Source organism: Lissotriton helveticus, chromosome 4_1, assembly GCF_964261635.1.
Source record: "Lissotriton helveticus chromosome 4_1, aLisHel1.1, whole genome shotgun sequence".
NCBI lineage: Eukaryota > Metazoa > Chordata > Amphibia > Caudata > Salamandridae > Lissotriton > Lissotriton helveticus.
The window spans coordinates 653,779,295-653,800,205 of record NC_136063.1 but is presented as its reverse complement, the minus strand read 5'-3'; the positions used below and the strand labels follow the sequence as shown (position 1 = coordinate 653,800,205).

The window sequence follows — 20,911 nt, the reverse complement described above, 5'->3', positions numbered from 1 at the left end:
GTTAAGATCTGTTAAAACTGAAGTTGCTGCTCTGTCATAACTGGACTCCTTGCCTGTTCTTGGCCCTGTGAAACACCAGCTACTAGCTCAAAGGCTATATGTCACTGGAATATAGAGGACGGTGCCAACAAAACTAGATAAAATCCTTCCTTATGGACAGAATCCAAATTGTCCAACACCATTGATGTCTTCATCCTACTCCAGTTGTGGTGTTCCCCGGAGGTGAACTACTGCACCTTTACTCTTCAACTTTTACCTTCCACGTTTTCCAGCACATGATAAGTCTTTCAACCTCACCTACTAGAACTAGGAGGGCGATATCAATATTATTCTAAAACCTGAACAACCCTTGCAGATTAAATCTTCAAGACTATGCAAATACATATTAGCTTAGGAATAATGGATGCTAGGGAATGTTATCCAACGTAACTACAATCCCATATTCATTAGGCCCCAGGAAATGGGGCTGCTAGCTATATTTTTTGACTGAAGAGAAAAATCTTGAAATGATTGTAAACGCCAAACTTTCCCTTTTCCACAGCACTCAAATAGGAAACCGGCATCTCTAGCTCAATTGATAGCAAGACTGGAACTGGGCTACACAAATGGTTTCTACATTGGTCGGATTAAAAAAAAAAAAAAAAAAAAAAAAAAAAAAACTCCTCAAATAAATAAAAATAAAATTAAAAATAAAAAGAGTAGATTACTGCACACAGACAGTAACTCAAACTAAAGAGACAGGGCTACCTTATTCCTGAACTTAAATCACTATACTGACTAGCAGTGACCAAAGAGGTATTTTAAAGTATTCAGAATTGCACAATAGGAAATCCACGGACTAAGGCCTGGATTTTGTCAACTGCGACTCAGACTATACTGTCAAAGAAGAAACCTTACAGAAGGAATGCCCCAAATGCTGATATTTCCTACATTACAGTATGAGCATTCAAAACATGTAATAAAAAACAAAAGCAGGATCGGTCAACAATCATTTGCCCTACAGAAGAGCCATAAAGTCATGACTCTTGCCATTATCCAAGACTCAAGCGTTTCTAAGGATAAAACCCTTACTGGTTTAAAACTGCTTGCAAACCGGTCCTTCCACTTCTTTGCTTTCTGCCACATAAGTAAAATGTATTCATACCCCCTGTATTCAGTTTTCAGCACACTTTCCTGGCATCATGCACAATACCAAATCCTAATCATAATAAAATGACAGCTGCCACCACATACTTTTTACATCTATCCTGAAAAGTAGAAGCACTGACCCTTGGTCTGCAAATTTCTTTTGAACTTTGATCAGCATTAATAAAGCACTATAGAAATGGTGCAATAAAATACAATACAATATCACATAACAAACACTATGAGAATCTATTAATCTGTAGTAGTTTTTCTCCAGATACGTGCAAGGCTTATTCCAGCTATCTGACTGAAACAGACAATATACAATTACCTTAGTTATGTAATCATGGTTTAGTTCACAAAACTAAGATTTGTAAATTAAAATGTTTCCTGTACTCTAGGGGAAAAAAACCCTTAAAAATACTGCATTTTAAGAAGCAATGTATATAGCTTTCCAGAGTTTGGCAACTCTCAATGCTTAAATTAAAAAGGCTTTACCTGGTATCTTGAAGAGAAAATGATCCCCCACTGAGTGGATATTTCGGCCCCTTTGTAGAAGGACGCGACATACAAAGTAGTAATAGTCTACAGGTAGGGCTCCGTGGTAATAAAGAATAAGGGCTGGTCCTTCTTCTGGGATTTTTTCTAGTCCTTTAATTTCATAGTCTGTTAAAAAAAAAAAAAGCCATCACGTTACCATTTTAATGCCGGTGGCATTCTGGATATTAAACAAAATATGAGTTAAGAAAAATCACACATATTATAGCAGAAAAAGAAAAGGGGTTTGGAGACTATACACAGTAGCTGCCAAATTCCCATTAAATTCCCCGGGACATAAAAAAAGTTATAAAAATATCCAATTTCCTTTATTAGAAGTAGATGCGGCTCAGTCCCTGCCACCAATCCCAAAAGTGAAAAACATCTTGGTATACACTGGAGTCCTGTTGCTTTGTTTCCTACCCCTCCCTCAAAAATTGCTTTTTTTAGGTTTATGATGGGTTCTAATATCTGCGGCAAAGAGACTCCTATAGACTAGCCTGCTGCAATTGTGCCATTCTGAAAAAAAAATAGTTTGAGCTGCAGATATTAAGTCAGAAAATAACTTTATTTACATTAATGTTAACTAAATGTGCTTAATAATGCAGCATATTAGTACGTTTTATATTAATATTTCTTCGGAGAGCCTTTTTACTAATAATTGACTACAATACATACGGTTTCCAAACAGAAACAGAACGGGATCTTTTAAACAGGGTGCAGGTAAGCATTATTAATAAATGGTTGCCTACAAGAGTGTGAATCACAACTGACTCTGGATGGAACGAAGTAAAGCTGGCTTTGCTATCATACAAGATTTACATACTCCAGCATCATACAAGCAGGTCATAATGGTCGGGGGAGCTTCAAGATAAAAACAAGCACTGGTAAATGCATTAGAATTCGCCTATGTGATTAATAATAAGCTGTTTTTGTTGTAAGTTGTTGTTTGCCTAGCAGTTGTACAATATAAGTTACAGAAAGTCTGTAAAGTGTTATGGGTTGTTTATGTACAAATAGACAATATATTATGCTGTTACTAGTGGCATAGTGCGAGTTAAGTAATAGCAACATTTTGAAAAATGAAATGAAGGGTGGAAAATTTAGAATTAATTGATGTATTAGCAATATTATGTGTTTAGAGGAGTTCTGACAACTTTTGGCCACAGAACCTGCGGCAACATTCACATCACGCCCTAGTGCCTGCTCGTTTAGTAGTACAATATAGCAATATATGGTTTTTAGAGGAGTTATGACCACTTTTGGCCCCGGTGCCACTGATTCTGCTGCAACATTTAAATCATGCTCCTAGTGCTAGATAACTGCACTTATGAATGCCTGTTTAGTAGTAATGTTTAGCAATATTCTGCATTTAGTGGGGTCCCTAGACCTTTTAGCCCAGTCGCCCCTGCACCTGCTGCACCATTCAAGTCAAGACCTTTTTAACTGCAAGATAACCGCAATTGTGTGCCTCTATAGTAGCAAAATAAAGCAATGATCATGAGGAAGTTGGACATAAATTCAACTCCTGCATGGTCCAAATCGATTATTGGATGAAAGCAAATTGCATCAAACTAAACGCTGGAAAAACAGAGGTCCTACAGTTCGGAAAGGAGACCCTCTGGTCACCAATTTGGTGGCTCCAGAATATAGGACCCGTACCAACGCCAGTACAGAAGGGAAGGAAACAGTTATCTTTGATGTTCAACTCAACTTTGATCATCAAGTAAAGGCACTTTCATCTTCCATGTCTTATATAATAAAATTAATAAAGAAGATCTGTCCCTGTATTCCCCTTGAACTTCAAACATTTGTTACCTCTCTGATTCTGGCCAAGATAGACTATGGCAATGCCCTTTTTATTGGAATCCGGAAAAAGTCTTTACAAAAACTCCAAACGCTGCTGCTCAACTCCTTACCGGAATCGCTAAACATAAGTCTGTGCCTCAAGCGATAGTCAATTTGCATTGGCTACCTATAGCTAAACGACTGGAATTTAAGACTTTATGCATTACCTTCAAGGCACTGCACAATGCAGGACCAAGCTATTTTCGCTCGAAATTTGCCTGGCACTCTCCTGGCAGAAGGCTCAGATCCTCAGACGCGATGCTACAAACCCCTCCAAGAGCAAAGCGTGCTACCTGGGATGGCAGGAGCTTTCCACTCAGAGCAGTTTGACTATGGAACTGCTTACCGATTGCTATAAGGAAATGCTCTGAAATCCTGGCCTTTCGGAAATCAATAAAGACCTGGCTAGTCACACGTCAGTAATAGCAGCAAATCAATCCCACACTCTCAGTATTGAACACAAGACAGCAGTAGCGCCAAGACGCCTCCGAGCATTCGAGCGCTATACAAAATCAAATCAATGTCCATCATGTGTGTATAGAGATGCTTTGTACTGTTTTCCCTTTGGAAAGTTTCCTTTTAAAGCCAAGGACAAAGAAAGGTCACTAAAGCTCATACAGATGAAGTATTCAATAGAAAGTGGGACCAGGGTGGCTTAATGTAATCTCAATATTAAAGCCCTTCTTTATGTATACATTGATTTCCTGTCAAAGATGATTGACATATTTACATCTAAACAGCATAAGAGCAGAGTTCTTTACAGTGCCACCACATCTCATTTGGGACAAGGCATACTTGTAGAGCCATGCATGCTCTATGGAGTATCCAGTATTGAGCTGGGGTCAGGTGAAGGGTCACCTTGCTCATAAGCAGTGAATTCCAAATGTTTTTGATATATTTCTTAAGAGAACGCTTATCCTCATTAACTCCCTCTCCATCCACTTCCGCATTTTTAAGTTAACTTAGAACGATTTGGTCCTAAATGGAATAGACTTTAGAAACCAAATGGCCTTTTGACTGATGTTATAGCAACACTCGTTAAATTAGCCCCCAATGGTTTAACCATTTTGATAGTGCCACTTTCACTTTCCAAAAGTTATAAAATCGTAGAGCACCAAGACCAAATTTAAGTTGAAGATCAGCATAAGAAGTAGAGAAAGCGATCAAATCCAAATCACAAATTAGAAAAATAAACCTCCATTCGCATTAACCACAATAAACGGTCTTCCTTCAACCTGAATCTACCAATTGCGCCAAAGTGATTGTACATCGGATGTTCGTATTTTTGACATTATTTATGCACCTAAAAGTACAGATCTTACCATATAAGAAGCACAATCTTGTGCAAAGACCGTCCCAAACCCGGCTGGAGAGTAACCACATCAAGGAACCAGCCCTACTAGTGACCTCATTACAGTCACCCGTGCATTGAGAGAAAATGGTGTGGGTAAAAACCACGTATTTAAAGAAGATGATGTGGCTCAAACCCGTGCATTAAGAAGAAATGCTGTGCGGAAAAACTGTGCATTAACAGAAAAAACGGTGGGGGCAAACCTGTGCATTAAAAAAAAAAAAAAAAGGCTGTGGGGCAAACCGTGCATTAAGAGGAAATGCTGCGGGGCAAAACTGTGCATTAAAAGAAAATGCTGTGTGGCAAACCTGTGCATTAAGAGAAAATGCCATTGGGCAAACCCGTGCATTAAGAGAAAATGCTCTGGGGCAAAATCCGTGTATTAAGAGAACATGCTATGGGGCAAACCCGGTTGCTAAGACTATTGCAACGACCAACCCAATGCTGAATCGGATTACTCCATAGCAGTCAAAACAAGGCTACTAACAGGCCCAGCAGAGTCCTTATGCATCAGAGTGGGGACAGGATGTGTTCTCACTGCAAGCAGCTCAGCGGCCTACACCAGGAACCAGGTGCCGGGAGTGCCCCCCTGAATCGCAGCGTCCTAGACTGGGAGGCAGTCAGGAGACAGAGAGACGGCCAGAATCTGAGGCGACGGGAGGTACAAACCCAAAGCCCAGAGGCTTGTTCAGTGCTTTTCTCTCTGCCCTCATTAGAACATCTTTTTTCCTGGAGTTTAGAATATATAGAAAGGTTAACTATATCCTTAATATTGTGAATTATTTCCTTTCACTTTTCATTTCATTCTAGGACGATTGTTCTTTACTTTTTTATTTACAATACTAGGTTTGTGTTACTTTACTTCCCTGCGCCTGTGGTACCCAAGAAACAGTGAGTCTCAACTCAAGACCTGGCTGTTCGAGCAGTAGTATTCCCCCGCCCCCAAGCGCCTTGAGACCCTCCCGGGTGAGTAGTGCGCTATACAAATGGTATGATTGATTGAGTCAGGGTCCACGGTGCGCTTGATGTACCTGTAGTTTAAAATCTGAATTTTTATTAAATGGGCAAAGGCTGATGTAATATCGATCGTTGACCTTTCCCCTGTCCGCGCGGGCCACCTCCTGTCTCCCTCCCAGCACCAAAGCGGCAGCAATAGTCTCGCTAGCGAAGCAGCGCATGCGCTGCATTCGTAGCGAGACTTAAAAAGAAAGCATTTAGCATACAGTTAGAAGCCATCTTATCTTGACAGTGAATGGGGCTTAAACAGTGTATACAGCTTTATTGGAAGTATTGTAAATGAGTAGAAGTTAATAAAAAAAAAGGTCCACACAAAAGCGAATGAACACAGTAATTCAGCATTGGGATCAGATGAGTCCCCTTTTAAGATATATTAAATACAAGAGATTTCACAAGCACAGCGCAAGCGCTGTGTAGGCGAAACCTAATGCGACTAGTCTGAAGCAGAGTGGTGTAGAGGCCTGCCTTTTCAACCCATGCATTTCATAGCCATACTGTGAGGAAGGAAGGAAGGGATATAGCATTTCTGAATCCTCTGTATAGATCCTTTGCTTCTCCCACTAACAACTCCCAATAAAAACACAAACAGCATTGTTTTAGCAGGTTACACCTCGACCCTCCTACGTCCTGTAACCTAACTGGATGATCTGAACTGCATGCCATTTCAGCAAATATATCGTCCTGAGGAACTTTAATGTGAATGTATGTGGTGGTGGAGGTGAATTTATCTCTTACCTCCATGTGGCACTGATAAGAGAATGTGAATGCCCCAACTCTGAAAGAATTAGTCCAGAGTCGTGCACCCATTACTTCCAGTTCCCACTAGAATGGTCAGAATTATAATGTATGCCTTTTTAGATTAATGAGCCTCATGCCTGGAAATCTCACACCAATCTCATACTAAAAGATCTCAGTTGGTTCATTAATTTGCTTTGACGATATCACAAAACATTTGCGAATAACTTTACACAAGTATGGATTTCTCGGTCTGCAAGTTTTTCATCAAACTATTTCTATACGAATGTATAAGCAAAACTTTTGACATAGTCCCTCCAAGGGAATTTTCCTATATCTTACTAGGCTTTCTGGAGCCAAAGATCACAGAGGAGAATGATCGTTATTTGTTCGATCTTATGCTCACTTTAGCCTGAAAATTGTACTGAATAAGTGGAAAAGCTCCAAAGAAGTCTCCTTTAGGATGTGGCAAGAAAGGTTATCTTTTCATAGAGGGGATGACAACGTTGCACGTCAAGCTTCTCCCTTATGTAAATCACACAGGAAACTATGGAAGTCCCTAGACGCCTTTTCCTTCACATACGACCCACCGTGAAAATTGTCTCAATCTCCTATAATGCACTGCTTGTAGAATGCTATATCCTCGGTGGTACAACTGTACAGTACTGTACTTTTTAATATTACATATGTGATAACTGTGCCTGTTTGACCACCTGTATGTCTCTCCAGCTACTCCTCGGTGATACTACTGTATTGTATTTTCTACTATTACACATGTGAAAACTGTGCTTGTTTGACCACCTTTATGTCTCGTCTGCTTCACTGCGACTCCCACAGAAATGCACTTGAGTAACTTATGGTTTTCAATTTTTCTTTGTTGAATTTTTCTCATGATTTGTCTGTATTCTTTCATTTACCATTATTCTTTAATTTTACATTTATCATCTTACCATTTTGTTTATCGTTATTTATATGCTTTTTCTAGAAAATTCAATAAAAAAGATTTTAAATAAAAATAAATAAATATTTCTATACTAGATGAGGTGACACCCGTTACAACATGCAAACTGAGGCCTTACTGTGCCAAATGTAAATGGCTCTTTTTTAAATCTGCAGTGTGAGAAACCCCAATTACACAAGCTGAAGAAACAATAAGTTATTTATCCCATACACGATGAACCACCTTGCTGTAGTCACCAAGACAAAATATTTATCTTTAAGATAATGAATGCACGAAACATTCACTGTGAGGATTTTATAACTGAAGAATATCTTGCTCCACAACATCCATCTTCAATCCAGTGTATTCTAATGAAGCTGTCTCAGCATCCTTGAACTTTTTGCTTCATGACAACGCCAAAAAGACGATGTATGAATCATCTTTCTGCTGAAAAATTATTAAAGCCTGTGATCAACCCATCTAACCACTTCTGCGACGCACTACCACCCCCAATCTTTAAAGAAATAAAAGCTGCCATTTTCCCACAATGGTCTAAGATTGTTAACGCCTCCCTACTGCAAGACACTATCCCAGGCTGCCTTAAAGTAGGGCAGGTTACCCCCATTCTAAAAAAACCTTATGCAGACAGTTCAGACCGTAACAACTTCCACCCGATTTCCAACATCCTCACTCTGGTGAAATTCTGGAAAAATTAATGCAAATTCAACTCTGCACCCACATTGAGACCGTTCAAGTCTTGGACCAACTTCAATCTGGTTTTCGTCGAGGTCACAGCACCAAATCTGCACGCACTCACATCATGGACGACATACTAAAAATGGTAGACCATAATGAATCAGGTCTTCTGATTCTCCTTGACTGATCCTCTGCTTTAGACACTGTTAAACAAGACAGCTTACTATCCCCGCTAGAACGAAGGATGGGGCTATCAGGGCCTGTACTGCAATGGTTTATATCATTCCATTCTCTTCGATTTATTTTTGGAACCGCTTGCAAATACTCTGGACTCTGTGAACATTCTTTATCACATGTATGCAGATACCACTCAAGTTTATCTGAAAATATCCTCCCCAAAAGGCTTCATCTTCCTCAACTCTACCTTGTTGAACATGCAAAACTGGCTCACTGATAACCATCTTAAGCTCAACACTGCCAAAACGGAATTCCTCCTCATAGCCTCCCCAATCACACTCCCAAGATTGACCTCTGGATGAAGCATCTAACAGCCTTCAACTGTACACCTCACATTATTGAAACCACTAAATCCCTTGGAGTCACTCTAGACAAGCACCTAAATATGCAATATCACATCAGCAATACAACTAAGGGAGCTAATCACCAAATGAGTATTTTAAGGAAACTCAAATACTTTAAACTGGCAGTCCAACCTCTTGTATTGCCTAGACTGGACTACAGAAGCTCCACCCTTTGCGGTCTTCCTAAACACAACACAGCCCTCCCTAAGGGCCTCCCTTAATGCGGTGGCCAGACTGATAACCAGTTAGAAAGGATCACATATCTTCAGCCCTATCTCTAAAATGGCTCCAGTACGATGCTAAAGTTCTGCTGAAGATTGCGTGCACGACTCCTAAAGCCCTACATTTCAAGACCCCATATATCTGGTGCATAAGCTGGAGTTTTCAGTGGGATGCAGACCTTCACAAAGCGCAAACTCTTTATTACTGAAACCACAGATCTTCACAAAAAAAAGTGAACGAGCTACAGAGCCTTCTCGGGCATCGTCCCGAAGATTTGGAACTCTGCCACCAGAAGTCAGTTGAATCTCTTCAACCTCTTCATTCAAATATGAAGTGAAAACTATACCAATAAATTGGGTTTCGCCCTAAGACACAGTACGTTTTATTGTTTATCTATCTGCCTTTTACTCCGATGCTCTGAGTATCCAGACTCCTATGTGCAACTACGGACTCCCGCCTTAGCATGATACTACCACATATTGGAGGATGTTTTGTTCCATCTATTGTATCCCTCATATCTTATGATGTGAAGCGTACTGATACCCTCTTGGCTCTTGTTCGCGCTATACAATACTCTATAAATAAAATAAAGAAATAGCTTCTGTATTTGGGCTGTAGGGAAATCAACAGGCCACCTTTTGACTTCAAGCCAATGGATATGGAACAGGTAAATAACCGGTTTCCCATGAGCAAGTCCCCTTTTAGTGACAGTTGGCTGCTGTTACTCAAACTGATAAACTGCTCAAATAAAAATAGATTAGTGTCAGAGGACCTGGAATTTGCAGTCAACAACCTATATTGAAGAAAGATTCCTTGGATCTGCAGGCCAACTTCCTTTTCTGGTTAAACTTGTGATTTTAACCCTTTATCACATCCAACAAATTGTTGACTCACCCCTGGATGACATCATGATTGAAGTTTCTGAGCTCTGATCCTGGTGAATATGTATGTGGTTTTTGACAATGTTGCCAAAGTCCTGGTATTAGGCCTACATAAGTTGTACTTGCAGGATAGGTTGCTGCTTACTTCATTGAATTTGCAAACAGTACCAAAGGACATTCAGGATTCCTTCACACCGCTAGTACAAAGTGGGGTCTGAAAGGGTTCAACAGTAGCTACTCATAATAAATGTACACCCAGCTCTGTTTGCTCATCTGCTATGTTCATATAGTCTGAAAGTGTTCCTGTATACAGACTACATACAGATCCTATTTATCAAGAAAAACCGTAATACCCATAACTGAAACAGCAACATCTGGCCTACACTCTGGGCAATGCACTAACCAATTGTTAGTTGAAATGTACCCAAACAAAATCTGAAAGATTTTAATAATTCCCGATTAGTTTAGGAAAATAAGCTCCTCTATACTCCGGAACCTTTATATATAGCCTTTATTGGTAGGCAGGCACTCTGGTGAATGCTGATCTTTCTGACAGGCTGACATTTAGGACAGTGTCACAAAGCAGCTTTCACCTACTTAAATTGATGTATAGATTGCCAACACAAAGCCTTTATCCACAAGAAGTCCCATTGCAGAATATTTTTCAATTCAGGATAGACTTTGGAAACAGAGAATACATGGGTTTTCCAGTCAATCTCAATGGCCTGCTCAGGCAGATCTAAATGATCACCATAGGTCATAATTCAACCATGTATTCATTAAATGGTGCTGTCCCTCCAATGGTTTCAGGTTGCTTACAGGACCATATGTAAAGGTTTGTGCACAGTGCACCAAACCTTTTATGATCATACAGTTATGTTTGAGAAATACATTTCTAAAACACCCTACTTGGATCATATTTAAAGTTCCTGAATAAGATTCTTGTAATTCAGTCAGAGATCTAGTCTAGTTCTGAATCATTTCAACAGAGGGGATAAATTGTCTAACAGCTCACCACTGAGCTTAAATAAACTGCAAAAACACCTACAATTTTGCAAGCTAGTTAATATCTGGCTGATCTCATTCTGCTAAGAGCTCCTTTTGGACAAACAACTTAAATCTTAGACTCTTCCGCTAATATTTCTGGAGTACCATGGGACCTCCCTAGAGTAGTAGTGTACACTTTATAAAATCCCTTCACCAAAAAATGAAATTGTTACACTGTTTGCTAATAAAGGTAGATAACCAGAATATTCCGATAATCTATGTGGAGTACAGTAATAAACTGGATGGGCTCTGCTTACTTTTGCAGTGAAAGAAAACACACAAGAGAACAACTATCTGACGTTAAATGCTCAAAAGTCAAGAGCTTTCTTGTAAAATAGTCTATTTCAATTCAGTGGAGACATAAAACCATAGCACAAGGAATATTATACATTTAATCATATGTGGATTACTTCATAAACTCCGTCACAATATATATTACTTATACAAACTAAAGTAAACAAAGAAAATGTATACCTATAACAATATCTAAACTGCATAAAATAAATAAAGAAAAATAACACTCCCAACACTGACAAACCTAAACGGTAATCAAAAGGTAGTCTCGTACTCTGAGTAGGACTCAAGATGGGGCTTACTGAAGAAATAGTATGCTTAAAATTTCACAATTGCAAATTCAGAAAAGCGGGTCAAGTTCTGAGCCCCAGTGAGTTAAGAAGTGAGCACTAATATCATTTTCTTAAACTTTAAGATGGATAAAGTACATGCATGTCTGCGCAGATCTGTAATCAAGAGAACAATAAGGTGCATTGAACTCTGGTGCCATCACTTTAGGGAAACTTAAGGAGCTTACCTGCACACAGATTCTGCCATGTATGAGTAAGCTTCTGCCATATGCATCAGTAACCAATAGGGGTCTATACCCTCAAACTATTTCGAAATCCTATAGCGCCTGATAAAAGACTAGGGTACCATAGCAGTTTCTTTCTTTAGCTGCTTATGCTTATTTGCGGAATGCTGTACCAAACAACCGTACAGAGTATTTCGGGGCGTGAGGTCAAATCAGCATGATCTAAACACTTAGTTAAGTTAGTAATGTACATAGATCAGTGTATAGCACAGACATTGTCTAGACATAAGATCTAACCATACAGCTATTGCTGTAGGTAGCAGATATTTGACCATATATATATATACCATATAAAAAGACCAAAGAGGAAGTAGGGCAAGTGCAACTCTGTGCACCAGAAACAAAATTCATATCTTGTGGTGAATGGAAAAACCGGTGTCAGATTATGGCTTACTGAATAAATGCTGGGTTAATTGATTGTCCCCCGCAATAACTATTACAGTACCTTCAAACGTCTGCACCATAACTGGACACTGGTACATTCTTGGTGTCCTAATCTTAGTATGAAAACTGTATGGCCAGCAACATTTAAAAATGTAATGTTGTAAAAACACAATGTAGTTTAGTTATACAGGCTCTTCTGGAGTAACTCGGAAATAAACCTGGAATCAACATACCCACTAAGAAAGGAGAGGATTTAATATTTTCTAGCAAGGAATTTATCAATCCCAAGGAATTTACATTTTACATTCCAAGGATCAAATAAAATGAACTTTGACTTCAGTCAATTACTTTTCAACTTCAAGGTGTCAATAAAGACCACACACTGAGCATCCAGACACCACTATGAAGTCTGAGGACTATGAAAAGCACATGAGCAGGCTCCTTTGCCGGTCTTAGGGGGAAGTCACATTGATCTTGAACTACCCCATCCTCAAAAAACAATTGTGCGACAGGACCAGAGCAAGTACCAACCCTTTCGTACACCTCATGCTGAACTGAAGGGCTCAAATCATTCAAGCTGTACGAGCATACTTCACTTCAGCAGATGTTGTGTAGGGTATGCCTTGTATGAATGTCACCTGTTTCTCCTCGACACCCATGTACCTCAGTCACTCACAGCATAACTTTGTGCACCAACTCCAATGTGGAAACCGATCAATGCAGCTTAAATTATCATCCGCTTTCTAACGTATCTTAGTTATCGATAATCAAGTACAGATTGAGGCACTGTTGGCTCATAGGATTTAACGGGACCGTAATACGGTAGACGGAATAGCCGTCACATCGGTCACCGAGTACTCCCCTCTGCGAAGACTTAAATCAGGCCCTGGTCCTGCCTGAACCTTATCTGGATATCTGAAAGGATTCATCCTCTTTAGAGCCTTCTTGCAGCCTCTGGATTGCTCCTCCATAGCTCCTGCAGGTAGTCCCCTTAGCAGGATTCACCATAACAATTCAATCAAACTGTGAAATCAGCCTGCAACTGCTCAATTCTTCCCTATATTAGTTTTTAAGCACTGAAACATTAATGGATGGGCCTCATAATTAAGATATCTGATTTAATACCCTTGTTAGAAAGTACCTCCAGAGGTCTAAATTGCATATAAATAGGCAGAGTCCAACCTTGGACTTCTATACTAGGCTGTTTGTTCCAGCGATTATTACTTCCAGCAACAAGGAAAGGTTTCCTTTGATGAGCCATATATATAGGAAAAACATTCTGTTCATCCTTGAAGGGATATAAGCACAGTTAAATGAGACTTGTGACAATAACCAGGAATGTTACTAGCCACTAAAAATCCATAACTGCAGTGGCACTGCAGGCAGCATCTAACTTTCTCATGCCACTTTCTTAGTTCATGGCATTGATGGATTAATAGTAAGCAAGTGAGCTTCCCCCTAAATATGAGGCAGAGTTTTACGGCCTTCCAGAGCTTAAATTTAGCTGCAAATACGCTAATCCAATGTACCATGTGAGCAGGGGCACTATGTCGCACTGTGCCCATTCATTACGTTGCCAATGGTGCTCAACTTTTGAAAGCCTGCAATTAATGAAATAGCATCAGTATAAGGGTCAATACATCAAAGGACCAAGGAATGTATAGCATGGACTACCCTGGCAGTCAGGTTCAGTCAGTAACTCAATCTGTGACCATCTTAACCTTTGGTGGTTGCAGGAAAAGGTTTCAACTCATGGTTTACATGTGACAGCAGAACAAAAGACATTAGTATTGTGTAGCTAGAGGCCAAACTCATTGGAAAGTGGTCACTGCTATACCTCCAAGATAGCTCAAAGTTATTAAGGCAACTCCATTTCGATGCAAAAACAAGAATATGATAAATAACAATAGTAGCCCCCCTGCCTACAATGTTTTCTGGACAGGTCTGTCTAATGGAAAAGTATTGGTGCAACAAATCATCTCCCAGTATGAATACCAACACAAAAAACCTCTGTCAGTCCCATTTTTTTCACGGCTTCGCTCGTGTCTGGGATCACCCTTGCTTACTGCAGACTTTGCTTAGAGCCTACTAGATCTGAACTACACCTATATACACTGTAAAATTCCCTTACAATATTATACAAAAGTAAAAGCCTGTCATATCGGGCAGTCGACTTTGGATTAAGAAAATATGATGAAGAAATAAGGTGAGGGGAAAAAGCATTGCTAAATTGTGACACGCTTCACTCCATGGCATAAAATTGTCTGTATTGCTCTTGAGGTGCGTTATGCTGCAGTTCCTGTCAGATAGTAAAAACACCAGTCTGGCAACCCTTCTTTGATGCTCTGGTTGTAATGTTGAAGGCATGACAGCATTCGAGATCAGCTATGTTAGTAAACCATGTTTTCTGCAGTGTTGACATTTAGACCCTTCCTTTAAAAATAAAAATCCAATCCTGGCTCGCTAGGTTAAAAATTAGACCAGCTACATTACAAGAAACCATGCTATGTCTACGTACTTCCATGCTTCAATTCTGCCACCTCGGACTTTAGAAGCAGAAATATGTGAATTAGTGAGCCTGAGCTATAGCATAGTTATGACATAAGAGGCAGACTGCAGAAGAAACTCAGAGAAACGATATGAATAATTCCACCCAGGTCATGTTACCCACACCTTTCTAGACTCAGCCGGATTAGCCTAACAGAGCTAAAAGAAGGCTACTTCAATCATGTAGATGACATTTTGAGAGGGTTAGATAAAGAAAAAACAGCGAGCCACGAGAAATACTTTCTTCTTTGAATCTGCATTGCCTTTGGTGTAACTTGAGCCTTGGCTTAAATAAGCCTTTAGAAAATAATGACAAATAGGGAGACCTAAAAAGATTGAATATATTAGATTTGTGTTATCATTCATCAAGCGCAAACAAAGTTAAGGCCTCTTTGCGGTTGATGATGCTACATGTATGCATGCAGGTTTCATACTGCATTTTTCTGTTGTAGTCCACAAATACGCTGGACATATTCAAGCCATTAATTTCAGATTGCACGATTTCATCACAGGAATGGTACTTCATGGAAACATTCCATTTCTTTTCTGTGCAATGCAGTGGTTCCCAAACTTTTTCGACCCGCAGATTCCTTGACCCATTAGCCATTGCCCGTGGCTTCCCACTGTAACTTTTTTGGGACTTGCATTTTTCTCCCTGAAAATTATTGGGATGAAGCTGATGAATGTATTATAATCATATTTGCAGGGTGTTTTGTATTACTAAGGTGGCGCCTCTAATAAAATATTCCTAGTTACACTTCTTTGCCCATGCCTTTTTTAGAGTACCCTCTTAAACTTTATCCCACTTACAGTGCTAGATAGCACCCCTAAGCATGTAGGCCCAATTGCCAAAGTATTTCTTCACTGGAAGAATATTTGCATGCACTTCCATTTCTACCCATGTCAATCAATCAGTCAATTTATAAAGCGCACTACACACCTGCGAGGGTCTCAAGGCGCTGGGGGGGATGGGTGGCTGCAGCTGGTGGTCGAAGAGCCAGGTCTTGAGTAGTCTCCTGAAGGTCTGAGGTTCTCCTGTCTGTCGCAGGAAGAGAGGGAGGGAGTTCCATGTCTTGGCGGCGTGGGGGGGGGGGGGGAAGGACCTACCCTCGGAGGTGATCCTGTGGATGCGTGGGACGGTGGCCAGTGAGAGGTCGGCGGAGCGGAGTCTCCTGTTGGGTACGTAGAATGATAGTCGGTTGTTGAGGTATTCTGGGCCGCTGTTGTGGAGTGCCTTGTGTGCGTGGGTCAGGAGTTTGAAGGTGATTCTTCTGTCGACGGGGAGCCAGTGCAGGTTTTTCAGGTGGGGGTGATGTGGTCTCGGCGGGGGACGTCGAGGATCAGGCGTGCAGAGGCGTTCTGGATTCTTTGAAGTCTGCTGATGAGCTTGGACGGGGCTCCGGCATAGAGGGCGTTGCCGTTGTCGAGTCTGCTGATGAGGGCGTGGGTGACGGTTTTTCGTGTGTCTGTAGGGATCCATCTGTAGATCTTGTGGAGCATGAGGAGGGTGTAGAAGCAGGTTGAGGAGACGGAGTTGATTTAGTTGGTCATGGTGAGTTTCGAGTCGAGGATGACTCCCAGGTTGCGTGCGTGGTTGGTTGGTGTAGGGGCGGTCTCCAGGGATGTGGGCCACCAGGAGTCGTCCCAGGCTGAGGGGTTGGGTCCGAAGAGGAGGATCTCCGTCTTGTCCGTGTTAAGTTTGAGCCGGCTTTCTTCCATCCAGTCGGCGACTGCCTTCATAACGCGGTGGAGGTGGGCTTTGGCGGTGAGGGGGTAGTTGGTGAGGGAGAGGATCAGCTGGGTGTCGTCGGCATAGGAGATTAATTTGAGGTCATGAAGTCTGGCGATGCTTGCGAGTGGAGCCATGTAGATGTTGAAGAGCGTCGGGCAGCGGGATGATCCTTGAGGGACACAGCAGATGGTCTTGGTGATTCCGGAGTGGAACGGGGGGTGGCGGACTCTTTGGGTTCTGTCGGAGAGTAAGGAGGTGATCCAGTCCAGGGCCTTGTCGTGGATCCATGCGTCGTAGAGGCGTGGGCGTAGTGTGTGATGGCAGACTATGTCGAAGGCGGCAGAGAGGTCCAGGAGGATGAGGGCTATTGTCTTGCCGTTGTCGAGTAGGATTCTGATGTCGTCTGTGGCGGCGATGAGGGCGGTCTTGGTGCTGTGTTTCTTGCGGAAGCCTGACTGGGAGGGGTCGAGGATGTTGTGTCTTCCAGGTAGCAGGTGAGCTGGGTGTTGACGATCTTTTCGATGACCTTAGCCCGGAACGGAAGTAGGGAGATAGGCCGGAAGTTCTTGAGGTCACTCGGGTCCGCCTTGGGTTTCTTCAGTAGGGTGTTAATCTCGGCGTGTTTCCAGCTCTCAGAGAAAGTCGCGGTCTTGAATGAGAGGTTGATGATGTTACACAGGTGGGGTGCGATGGAGCGGTCGGCCTTCTTGACAATGTGGTGGGGAAGAGGGTCGGAAGGGGCGCCAGAGTGGATGGTGCTCATGGTTTTGATGTTGTCCTCGGTGGTTACACTGGTCCATGAGGTGAGGCGGTCGTGGTCGGCGGTTATTGGTGGGTCCGGTGTGGTGGGGTTGGCGGGGTTCGTCAGAGGATTGAAGCGGTCGTGGATGTCTGTGATCTTGCGGTGGAGGAAGGCAGCGAGGGCGTCGTACAGGGCTTGTGACGGCGGTATGTCATTGGTGCAGGAGCTGGGGTTTGAGAGTTCCTTCACGATGTTGAAGAGCTCCTTGATATTGTGTGCGTTGTTGTCGAGGCGGTCCTTGGTGGTCCTGATGAGGTGGTGGTGGTGGTGGTTGCGGATGGCGTCTTTGAGGGCTGCGTGGCTGTCGGGCGTTCTCGTCGTGCCAGATGTTTTCCAGTCTCCGACAGGTGAGTTTGGAGGCTAGGAGCTCCGGGGTGAACCAGCTGGCTCTCTGACTGGTATCTCTGTGGGTGTGTTGTCTGTTGGGGCTAGGGTGTTGGCGCAATCGTCCATCCAGAGTCTGAGGGTGCGGGCTCCCTACTCGGGGTCGGTGGGGTTGGTTGGGGGTTGAGTGCGAGGTGTGTTTGTAGTAGTTCCTTGGCGATTTTGCCCCAGCGACGTCTAGGCATACGTGAGCATCTGTGCCAACACACCTGTCTCAGCATGGTGACTCACAATTTTTTAAACCACATACAGCTTTATTTTTGCCATCTCCTCCCTAAAATTGCCTCCAAATCAATGCAAGTAAAATAAATTTCTCTTTTTTTTTATTTTTTATACATAAACGTCCCTCTTTCTTGCTTCAAATGTTGGCATTATGCCATACATGGCATTTTACTTCCCTGTCTTCAAGGAACGAGCCGGCCAGTCTGAAGTGTGTGTGCTGAAATAAATGTGTACTGGAGGTACCTATGATTCAAGTAAAAATGTCAATATTTAATAATACTTAGTGTGTTTAATAGACAGGCAACTGTACTTTCCTGATAACTTGCATTGGTGTAAAATGCATTTGGAAAAAAATGAAACTATTAACAAGTCTAACAAAATAAATCAAGCATCTTCTGCCTACTTTGGGAGTGTTGGAATGTGGGAATCCAGTAAAATATGGAGGTCATCTCTCTCTCTCTCGATAACATCAATTAACCACTACGTTTACAGCTTTAGGCATGTCACTTACAAATCATCAACATCATATATTTATGTCTAATTAGCCTAACTGAAGACAACAACCCCTTCAATTTAAATGCATTAAAGTGCTTAGAGCGTGGCTCCCCTGGCTAGACTTGATGGCTCCTCAGGTAGCCACGGTGCAGAGTTTGGGAACCACTGGTGTAATGCATGTAGTCTCACCAATGTATTACTTTGGCTGAAAAATGTATAGCATACCAGGGAGGAGCAGCTCTGCTACCCAAGGCTTTTCTGAGAAATGTGCACCTTAACAGAAAAACAAGCTACGTAAGGCCCTGAAGAAAGCTATGCCTGGCTCAGCCTACTAATACATATCATTGCCATAAACAATCTTGAGAAAAATCTTCTAAATTGCTATACCGTCTGCTTTTAAGCTTCTGAAGTCTATATAATGAATTCAATTTGGGGAGTGGAATGTACTAGATAAAGATTAAACCAGGAAGTCATACAACATGGTATGCTACTAGTGTGAGAAAAATGGGAATCTGAGGTACAATGCTCTGAAGAACCCAATGCTCTCATTCAAACACATTTAATGCCTCCTTTCACACCCTTACCATAACCATCAAGACACTTTGTTGCTCCCAATGTTCATTCACTGAAACCAATTACTTGCATTTATACTTCCCCAAGAGGCTAGATTCTCCAGCAGTGCTGGAAGAGAGGCACAAACATGAGGACTGTGTTACCATCCAACCTAGAATCCAGTCGACAGTAAAGCTGGGTGGCCTTTCCAGACCTCATTTCTTGCCCTTATGGCGGCTACGCCACTTCTGTTTGAAGCTAGTAGTTATAAATCAAATCAATTCAATTCTTCAGCTGCATTAGTTCGCTGTTCGTTTCGGAGTGGGTTTCAAGATTGCATTATTATCTGAAGGGCAATTACATTGGTACTACTCCATATGAGCCTGTCAATTTTATTTCAAGTGGTAAGAGAAACACCCGATGTCAAGTTCTTCCGATGTTGAAGCCTCATATTTGGGGGGTAAAATTGGGCCTACTTCACTGTCAGTGGAGCACACTTTCCTCTCATTCCAAAAGGCATAAATATTTTCTTGCATAATTTACAATTCCTCTATGCAACAAAGGTTTTACTAGGCTGGATTAGGGCTAGTGTGGTACTTGTTCATAGTATTTTAATAGCACTATCCCCTCCTGGGTGTCGTGTCAAAAGATATTGCGCTACTTGTTGAGTTCAGTCGAACTTTTACAATTTCTTTTGCTATAATCACCTTTATCCATTCTCGAGAAGAGATTAAACCCATGCTATTCCAATCATTGTTTAGTTCTTTATTTAAGTTAATCACTTGTTATATTTTCCTCAATAGGGCTATTACAATTGGACGAAGGACCCAACAAATGCACACTAAAGAATATAAAATAAGACAACACTTATTAAATCTGAAAAAGAATGAAAATAGAAAAAACTTGAGGTCTGTGATAACTATTAACTACTGGTACTTATTTGTTCATAGTGTCATATACTGTCATTTCTGTAGAGCCCAAGGATACTAGTTGGGTCAACCATGTGCTCTTAAATCTAGAGCATTTTGACCAATTTTAGCAGATTCATTGTTGTGTGGAATTGTAGAAGCAATATATGACGTGTGCCCAGTTATGGAGGCCATCTTTTTAGCATTGTGACCAATTCTAGATGCATAATCTCACAAACTCCAGAGAGATTTGAATTCCACACATGGAGTACTAGTTGCATTTTGAGAGGCATGTTTTGTTGCCTGTACTTCTGGCAGATCAAGGCCTCAATCTTTAAAATATTATATGGGGCCATCACCAAGGCCTGTGTACTATAGAATTCACTGGTCGATTATTAACAGTATGTCAACTGTTTCAATATAGGGGGATTAGGGCAAAGGGTACATCGGCTGGAAGTTAATGAGATTGGGAGAAGATGCTTTAAAATGTGTGCCTACTGTCATTTATGCATAGTGAATCAAAGAAGGGTGCCTCCAAGACCATCAATCAAATCTTTCTTAATTGATCCATATTCCTCATTGGAGTTGGTGCACAAAGTTATGCTGTGAATGACTGAGGTACATGGGTGTCGAGGAGAAACAGGTGACATTTATACAAAGCATACCCTACACAACATCTGCTGAAGTGAAGTATGAACGTGGACGTTCTCCGTCACATACGCGTCACCTTCTGCAACACCACAGCTCCTGCCTGGAATGTGTGTGTTTCCAGACTCCAGCGAATACCACTGCCCCATCTCGGGCTAGCGTGCAGACCTGGGCCGCTGAGTGTGCAGTGTAGGCCATCAGGTGCAGGCACTTGCACCCCACACTGCTGTCTTCCACTACCAGACAACTCTGGCAGAGAGAACATCACCATCACCAACTGAAAGCAGCAACACTACATTGCAACTCATCGCCTACTCATTATAGCCGGCCATCATTCCATCTGCAGCAGGTGCTTCTGATTCTCGAGCATCGGAGTCCAGGGGTTTGTC

General features: G+C 41.7%; 1 protein-coding gene across 5 annotated transcripts in view; it reads right to left on the bottom strand.

Annotated features, from left to right (window-relative positions):
* TMEM68 (transmembrane protein 68) overlaps positions 1 to 20,911 on the bottom strand; it is a 128,916-nt gene that overhangs the window by 85,945 nt on the left and 22,060 nt on the right. For all 5 annotated transcript variants that reach the window (XM_078687297.1, XM_078687298.1, XM_078687299.1 and 2 more), the window contains one exon: positions 1,624 to 1,791. In XM_078687297.1, coding sequence (XP_078543423.1) covers positions 1,624 to 1,791 — 168 coding nt within the window. The remainder of the gene's footprint in view (positions 1 to 1,623; positions 1,792 to 20,911) is intronic.